General features: G+C 43.6%; 2 protein-coding genes across 2 annotated transcripts; one reads left to right on the forward strand and one right to left on the reverse strand.

Moving 5' to 3' along the window:
* The first annotated feature begins 784 nt into the window (after positions 1–784).
* On the forward strand, positions 785–2,505 carry LOC120918579 (putative nuclease HARBI1). Its single transcript, XM_040330240.1, has 2 exons — positions 785–1,317; positions 1,409–2,505. Exons 1-2 carry the CDS (start codon positions 992–994, stop codon positions 2,286–2,288), a joined length of 1,206 nt encoding a protein of 401 aa, XP_040186174.1. The 5' UTR covers positions 785–991; the 3' UTR covers positions 2,289–2,505.
* A 99-nt stretch (positions 2,506–2,604) lies between these two features.
* LOC120918580 lies at positions 2,605–4,287 on the reverse strand. The gene is made up of 3 exons (XM_040330241.1): positions 4,069–4,287; positions 3,248–3,398; positions 2,605–3,165 (listed from the first exon to the last, which is right to left on the reverse strand). The coding sequence occupies exons 1-3, from the start codon at positions 4,158–4,160 to the stop codon at positions 2,665–2,667; spliced, it is 744 nt and encodes a 247-aa protein (XP_040186175.1). The 5' UTR covers positions 4,161–4,287; the 3' UTR covers positions 2,605–2,664.
* Between the last annotated feature and the right edge of the window lie 4,088 nt (positions 4,288–8,375).

Below are 8,375 nucleotides of genomic sequence, written 5' to 3' on the forward strand. Positions count from 1 at the left end.
GCATCCGTTTTCCTTTACAGTAAAACCTTGGTTTGAGAGTAACTTGGTTTGAGAGCGTTTTGCAAGACATGCAAAATGTTTTAATACATTTTGTCTTGATATACAAGCGATGTCTTGATATAAGAGTAGCGTCATGTCACAACTGAGTATAAAAAAGAAGAGAGGAGCCTCTAAGTGTAGCAATATAGTTACATTTAATGGAGGTACAACATTTAGCAACTTATTGCTACACTTAGAGGCGCCTCTCTTCTCTTTTATACTCTGTAAAAAAAAATGCTTTGATATACAAGTGCTTTGGATTACAAGCATGTTTCTGGAACAAATTATGCTCACAAACCAAGGTTTTACTGTATTTCGCTTTTATTCCCTCTACAGTATTTTCACCTGGTGATCTGGCCAGTAATACACCTCCTGTATTAGTGAGACAACTCTGGAGGCATGAGCAGATGAGGCACGGCAGACAGCAGAATTGTCATGTTGGAGGGGGGGGGGGAGTGTTAAAGGTATTAGCAAATTGAAGCCAAGCTCCAGATAACAGTTTATAATCAGTTACAGCAAACTGTTTTTTTTTCCTTTTGGGATACATGTTTTGCATGAATAAATTAAAGCTGATTATTGTATGATACCCTTTAGGGTTGCCACCTGTTGGGGCTCTTTCACACGTCCGTTCAGTTTTTACATTATTTTTTTTCCCTTCAGTTGATCCGTTTTTTCATCAGTTTTTCGTCCGTTTTCCATCCGTTTACATCCGTTTCCGTTCCGTTTTCCGTCCGTTGACGTCCGTTTTTGGTCCGTTTTTCATCCGTTTTTTCGATCCGTTTTTTGATCCGTTTTTTTTATTTTTTTGGTTTTAGAACTTTATTAATCATCTTTTCAAGAATTTTCCCATGATTCTTTGTTTCCCCCAGTGTGATTTCCTCTTCCTGTATGTTAACAGCCGGCTGTTTTGTTCCTGATCCATTGCTGTATTTCACTGTACTTGCTGATTACGATGGATTTGGGGAATTATGATCAGAATGTGACATCATTTGTCATGATGTACTATGTGTGGAGAAAAAAAAGCTTGACCAGGAAGATGTCTGCTAGGGGACGCAGGTACTGGGCACATCCCATGCTCCTCAAAAGGCCAAGTGAGGGTTTCTTTGCGCTGCAATATGCAGATTTGCGACGTTACCCTCCTAAATTTTTTAATTTCACTAGAATGACGATCACAACGTTTGATTATTTACTTGAAAAATTACATCCCAGACTATACCGTACAAACACAGACATGCGACTTGCTGTGCCTCCAGAGGAGCGACTTCTCATTACCCTCAGGTAAGCCAGCCAGCCAGCCATTTAGCTTGATTATGTCCAGTGTAATGTTGGATTCCTTTCGTAATTTCTTCTACTCTTCTACTCTTCCTAGGTTTCTTGCATCTGGAGTGTCTTATACGTCACTAAGCCATTTTTTTTTATTGGGAATATCGACCATATCAGTGATAGTGCATGAGACCTGCGAAGCAATATGGGAGGAGCTTCGTTCTTCTGCAATGCCGGTTCCTGATGCTACCATGTGGCAGGAAATTGCGACAGGCTTTTGGAAAAAAACTCAATTCCCCAATTGTGTTGGAGCTCTGGATGGGAAACATGTCAGAATCCAGATGCCACCAGGATCTGGCTCGCAATTTTTCAATTATAAAAAATATTTTTCACTAGTGCTAATGGCAATTTGCGACAGTAACTACAAATTTATTGCCGTTGATATAGGAGCCTATGGATCGAATGCCGACGCAAGAATATTTTCATCATCAGTAATGGGGAGAAGAATACTGGAGGGACACTTTAATTTCCCAGCAGATCAACCACTACCATCAACTGTAGGACCAGATTTGCCACATGTTCTAGTTGCTGATGAGGCATTTGGACTTTCTCATCATGTTTTAAGGCCTTATGCCAGGCAGAATTTAACGACCCCAAAGAAAATTTTCAACTACCGCTTGAGTCGTGCAAGGCGACTTATTGAATGCACCTTTGGCATTTTGAGCGGCAAATGGCGCATATTTCATAGCGCTATACAACTTAGCGTGGAGAATGCCCAACTGGCAATCCAAGCCTGCTGTGTCCTCCACAATGTCATCCGCGAGAAGGAAGGGATTTCTGTTGAGGAAGAGGACGAGGTAGACCTACCATCTGTGCGCTTTACCGGACTGCGACCCAACAATTCAGCTATTACCATGCGTGACAATTTTACTAATTTTTTTATGTCCCCAGAAGGAGAGGTTCCGTGGCAGTATCAATATGTGTAAAAACAGTCACGAGGAAATTTATCATTTGCACCTTTATAGTAACATGTTTCGCCCCTTTAATTTGCATGGTCTTACTTGTCATAGTGAAAACGCCAGTTAATTTCTACATTTAAGATTTCTACAAGTGTATGCTTTCATGCTTCAATTGTCATTATGTCCCTATGTCCCTATGATATATCAGTTTGTTTCTTTTCACATAAAATACCAAAAAAAATCATTTTCATGCAGTCTACTATTTTTCTTTGAACTTTATGAACGCAACATGTAGATTGTAACTTATAGTAAAAGATAAAAAAAAAATGAAATACACATCACAAAAAGGGGCAAAAATCAATTTATTAAAGTATCGTATCAAAAATTTCCAAAAAAAATAAAATTATAGATCTTGATAATAAGGGGTGGGGAAAAGGGAGGAATCAGATCGTGAAGTCCCCTGGGAAGGAGAGGGATCATAGTTGGGTGCCTGGGGTGGGACTGGAAAATTTTGGGCAGTGGAGGCAGGGGCACGGTAATGATGGGGTATAGGGCTGGGTTGGAATCGGTGAGTGTAGGGAGCTGGTGGTGGGTGATCGGGGTAGAATTGGCGTTGGGAAGGGGAGATAACTTGGGGCACAGGGTCTCCTGACATAGAAGCCTTCAGACAAGTACCGATATACTGGCCAATTGCCAGGCGCATATCAAGTTTTCGATCCGGATTCATTTTTTGTAGCAGGTGGTACTGGCTTCTTAGGAATAAAGCGTCTTCGTTGTTAGGGTCCAAAAAAGGATCGTTGGAGTCAGGTCTTCTTGCTTTCATCTCCTCCATGAAGCTCAGCATGGCGCTATCTAATTTGTTTTTTTGTGGACGCTTTCTCACAGTTGAACCAACTGAACGAATCTGAGGGGTGGAACACATATCTATTAGCACATTATCTTTTGACAATATTTAAAAAAGTAGGCATTTTATGTTTGATACTTACAGGCACACTTGTGGTTGGTGGAATCGGTCTTGCAGCTCTAGTGGCATCTTCAGCTGCCTCACTTTCTGTGACTCCTGTTTCTCCCATGGGATCTGGCTGCGAAAATTCAGTATCTGTTTCCTCCTCCGTTTCACTGATGTTAGTGGCTGTACTGTAAAATATTGGTTGGTAGATGGGTTAAAGGTCAATTCAGACTTGTTTCAACAATACATAGATCCATGTGTGTGTATACTGCTGTGGTCAACCCTACATACCACTTTTGGAATACTTAGTTTGAACATATTTGCATATAAAAAATAGACAAAGTTGTCTGACTGTTACCTATCAACACCCCCTGAAACACAGTCGGGGTTATTTACTAAAGGGAAATCCACTTTGCACTACCAGTGCACTATCAGAGCATTTGGAAGTCCAGTCGCTGTAGATCTGAGAGGGACATGCAAGGAAAGTAAAAAAGAGTATTTTAACGTCCACGTGATTGGATGATAAAATCAACAGTGCTTCCCCTCATTTCAGATCTACCCCTCAGATCTACAGTGACGGTACTTACAAGTGCTCTTGCAGTGCAAAGTTAATTTGCCATTAGTAAATGACCCCCAATACCTACCAGACACTCAAGGAGTGATGGCAGCAAAGTAAGAGGGGAAAGAAGACCTATACAGGGACTTTCATCTCAGGGAATCAATTCATTTATAATGAGCTACTATGATATGCATACTAGGTCATTATGCATTTCTCTTAATTCAGATATTTATATGTGTGGATCAACTTTATTATTTGTAGTTTACTTGGTCAAATAATGTTATAAAGTGGCTAGGTACCTTCTTAGGCTCATCACGTTACGCAGGAAATCCAGCATTTCAAAAAATGCACCCTTTTTGTACTTGGAGGCTCCAGCTCCACTGCGGGACATTGTCTCCTCCTTCAAATCTCTCCTATAACGGTCTCTCAATGAGCGCCAGCGGGTGACGATACTCTCTCCTATGAAGAAACAGAAAATAAAATACACCCATAGGTGGCGTGGCAGGTGGCCAATTCACAACTGGTGGCCAGTGGCCAATTCACAACTTGTGGCAGGTGACGTGGCAGGTGACGTGGCAGGTGGCGTGGCCAGTGGCCAATTCTCAACTTGTGGCAGGTGGCGTGGCAGGTGACGTGGCAGGTGGCGTGGCCAGTGGCCAATTCTCAACTTGTGGCAGGTGGCGTGGCAGGTGACGTGGCAGGTGGCGTGGCCAGTGGCCAATTCTCAACTTGTGGCAGGTGACGTGGCAGGTGGCGTGGCAGTTGGCCAGTGGCCAATTCTCAATTTGTGGCAGGTGACGTGGCAGGTGGCGTAGCCAGTGGCCAATTCTCAACTTGTGGCAGGTGGCGTGGCCAGTGGCCAATTCACAACTTGTGGCAGGTGGCGTGGCAGTTGGCCAGTGGCCAATTCTCAATTTGTGGCAGGTGACGTGGCAGGTGGCGTAGCCAGTGGCCAATTCTCAACTTGTGGCAGGTGGCGTGGCCAGTGGCCAATTCACAACTTGTGGCAGGTGGCGTGGCAGTTGGCCAGTGGCCAATTCTCAATTTGTGGCAGGTGACGTGGCAGGTGGCGTAGCCAGTGGCCAATTCTCAACTTGTGGCAGGTGGCGTGGCCAGTGGCCAATTCTCAACTTGTGACAGGTGGCGTGGCAGGTGACGTGGCAGGTGGCGTGGCCAGTGGCCAATTCACAACTTGTGGCAGGTGACGTGGCCGGTGGATATGGATGTTGACATATGGATGGACTACAAGATAACAACCCACCCCCCCATAACCCACAAACTACTTACCACGTTCTAATTTTTCATTTTGTTTTAGTGTTTGCCAGTTAGGTGTCACCGCCTGAAAGACTTCCTCCCATTTGTTGTTAGAGACATATCGGTTGCTATAGTCTCCACATCTCTTATCCCATATTGCAGGGCGATCATGTACCAGGTGTATTAGCTCTTCTTGGCTAACATCCTTTGCCATTTTATTAATTAAGGAGGACAATCACACACAGGGAATTGCTCTAATGTCCAGGAACTGGGCAGCATGTGCTGGGAACATGTGACTTGGGAATAAAAACACTACCTGGGTGAAAGGTTATTGTTATGTATGCATATTGCATACATATTAAAGTTTGGTGAATTTGTATTTTTTACATATTTTGGTGAAAAACGGACGTTAGCGGAACGGATGATAAACGGATCATCCGTTAACGTCCGTTTTTCGTCCGGTCAGTTTTTTGGACGGAAGAAAAATAGGGTTTTCTTCCGTCCAAAAAAACGGACCTTAACGCAGACGGATGCTAACGGACGTTAGCGGATGCTCATCCGCTAACGGACGCTAGCCCATAGGGAAGCATTGAGGTCCGTTAACGGACGTCCAAAAAACGGACGAACGGAACGGACGTGTGAAAGAGCCCTTGGGGATTCACCCGGACAGTCCGGACTTTGTATCATGTGTCCGGGTTTCCATCCACCTGAAACTCGGACACATTATTCAGACAGGAATGTGGCTCGGAACAGGGCCTGACAGGAGGGTGAGTGGACACATAATTACTATTCTCTTTGGGGTGCCCAAAGGTGTCCCGGGTTGTTACAATCCTAAAGTGTATATTAAAAAAATATATACATGTAGCACTGACCCCCAAAGGAGCTGCTGGTTTAATTTGGGCCTGCACTCTACTAATAAACCCCACTAACTTGGCTCAATCCCCTTGGCACAGCTGTGATGCAATGCAATACAATACAATGTAAGACAATACAAAATACCTGTATTATAACCCCAGGATCCACTGACTGCACTTGGAGTGAGAAAAACAGTACGCCACAACAACTGGATACTTAACCAGAGATATATTTTACTGTGAAATATGCAAAGAAGTGATTACAGTAATTGTGCTGTCATCCCAACGTAAGACGACAGCACAATTGATTTAAACATCAGCTATTTGAAAACAGTATACATAAACATTTTATACCTGGGAGCTCCCCCTACTTTATTCGCTATGCGTGAGATCTCACTTAAAGTACTTGGTCTTGGATCTTCTTTTCTTCGCTAGCTAAAGTGATTTGTAATCCACAGTTTTGATGAGTCAAATTGAAGTGAAAATGCTCCTGGTGTAACTGCAACAACTATTTTAAAATCGCTTGAAACGTCAAATTAGATAGGCCTCAAGCCTTCTCAGTTTCAGTTCCTCTGTGGAACTATAAATCCCAGTGAGGCCTGTATATGAGTCTAACTGCGTGTAAACTTAGCAAACTGTGGGTCGTGACCCGCTCACCCACTGGATCGGAGCTCCGGGTAGTAACTTTTGTTCAGGGTCCTGTGACTGCAACTTGCTTCTCCGTCAGCTCTGTTCAGCTCCGCTGGATGGATCCGGTTCTGCGATGCTCGGATGAGTGTCTCTCGGTCTCTGCAATCCGGCCACTGTCCTCTAGCTCTCCGAGCTCAGCCTTCGCTCCCCAGCAGCTCGGCATCCGCCTCCAGAAGGCTTTTTGTTTACACTCCTGTCTCCCCTCGTCTCCAAGGCAACCCAAAATCCTCAACCAAACATCTCTCTGCATTACCAGTATTTGGGTCTCTCCTCGTCTCCAAGGCAACCAAAATACTAAACAAAACATCTCTCTGCATTACCAGTATTTGGTCACTAGATGGCTCCAAATACTTAAACATAGCAATGTCCATAGACGTTGTATTAAAGTATGCAAACACACATCAATATACAAGAATGTCAGCGCTACACACAATTTGTCTGTGCGCCGCTAAAGTGTTCATGTTTGGCAACCCTAGCACCCCTGCCAGTGTTAAAGTGATTGTAAAGCTTGACAAACAACATGTTATACTTACCTGCTCTGTGCAGTTGTTTTGCACAGAGCAGCCCGGATCCTCTTTTATAGGTGTATAGCTTTTGATTTTGGATACTTGGTTGGACGATTATGGTATTTGCTAGGCTCATCCTGGGTGGTTTCCTATATACCAGGGGTAGGCAATCTTTTAGAGCTTGAAATCTACAACATGGAGGAAATCAAAGATCCATGGGGTAGGGGGCTGGGTGGCACCCCTTTTAACCACTTCAAAATTGAGGCCGCAATGTGTACTCTACATTTCTTTGTTGAAAATAATACAAATCATTGTATATATGTTTTAAATTATGATATACAGTATCCCCCAAAAGTGAGTACACCCCTCACATTTGTGTAAATATTTTATTCTATCTTTTCATGCGACAACACTAAAGAAATGACACTTTGCTACAATGTAAAGTAGTGAGTGTGCAGCTTGTATAACAGTGTACATTTACTGTCCCCTCAAAAAAACTCAACACACAGCCATTAATGTCTAAACTGCTAGCAACAAAAGTGAGTACACCCCTAAGTGAAAATGTCCAAATTGGGCCCAATTAGTAATTTTTCCTTGTTACAAAGTCTCAGGAATGAATGGAGGGCAGGTGTGTTAAATTTGGTGTTATCGCTCTTACTCTCTTATACTGGTCACTGGAAGTTCAAAATGGCACATCATGGCAAAGAACGCTCTGAGGATCTGAAAAAATAATTGTTGCTCTACATAAAGATGGCCTAGGCTATAAGAAGATTGCCAAGACCCTGAAACTGAGCTGCAGCAGGATGGCCAAGACCATACAGCAGTTTAACAGGACAGGTTCCACTCAGAACAGGCCTCGCCATGGCCAACCAAAGGAGTTGAGTGCACATGCTTAGCATCATATCCAGAGGTTGTCTTTGGGAAATAGCTGTAAGAGTGCTGCCAGCATTGCTGCAGAGATTGAAGGGGTGGGGGGTTCAACCGGTCAGTGCTCAGACCATACGCCGCACACTGCATCAAATTGGTCTGCATGGCTGTTATTCCAGAAGGAAGCCTCTTCTAAAGATGATGCATAAGAAAGTCTGCAAACAGTTTGCTGAAGACAAGCAGACTAAGGACATGGATTACTGGAACCATGTCTTGTGGTCTGATGAGACCAAGATAAACTTATTTGGTTCAGATGTTATCAAGCGTGTGTGGCGGCAAAATGGTGAGGAGTACAAAGACAAGTGTGTCTTGCCTACAGTCAAGTATGGTGGTGCGAGAGTCATGGTCTGGGGCTGCACATGCTCAGTACCTCTC

This window comes from Rana temporaria, chromosome 12, assembly GCF_905171775.1.
Source record: "Rana temporaria chromosome 12, aRanTem1.1, whole genome shotgun sequence".
Classification (NCBI taxonomy): domain Eukaryota; kingdom Metazoa; phylum Chordata; class Amphibia; order Anura; family Ranidae; genus Rana; species Rana temporaria.

Coding starts and splice junctions, on each gene's coding strand:
- LOC120918579 (XM_040330240.1), top strand. CDS start 992: ATGGATTTGGGGAATTATGATCAGAATGTGACATCATTTGTCATGATG. Junction 1,318..1,408: donor CGACTTCTCATTACCCTCAG/GTAAGCCAGCCA, acceptor TACTCTTCCTAG/GTTTCTTGCATCTGGAGTGT.
- LOC120918580 (XM_040330241.1), bottom strand. CDS start 4,160: ATGTCCCGCAGTGGAGCTGGAGCCTCCAAGTACAAAAAGGGTGCATTT. Junction 3,399..4,068: donor AACGTGATGAGCCTAAGAAG/GTACCTAGCCAC, acceptor AATATTTTACAG/TACAGCCACTAACATCAGTG. Junction 3,166..3,247: donor CACCAACCACAAGTGTGCCT/GTAAGTATCAAA, acceptor TCCACCCCTCAG/ATTCGTTCAGTTGGTTCAAC.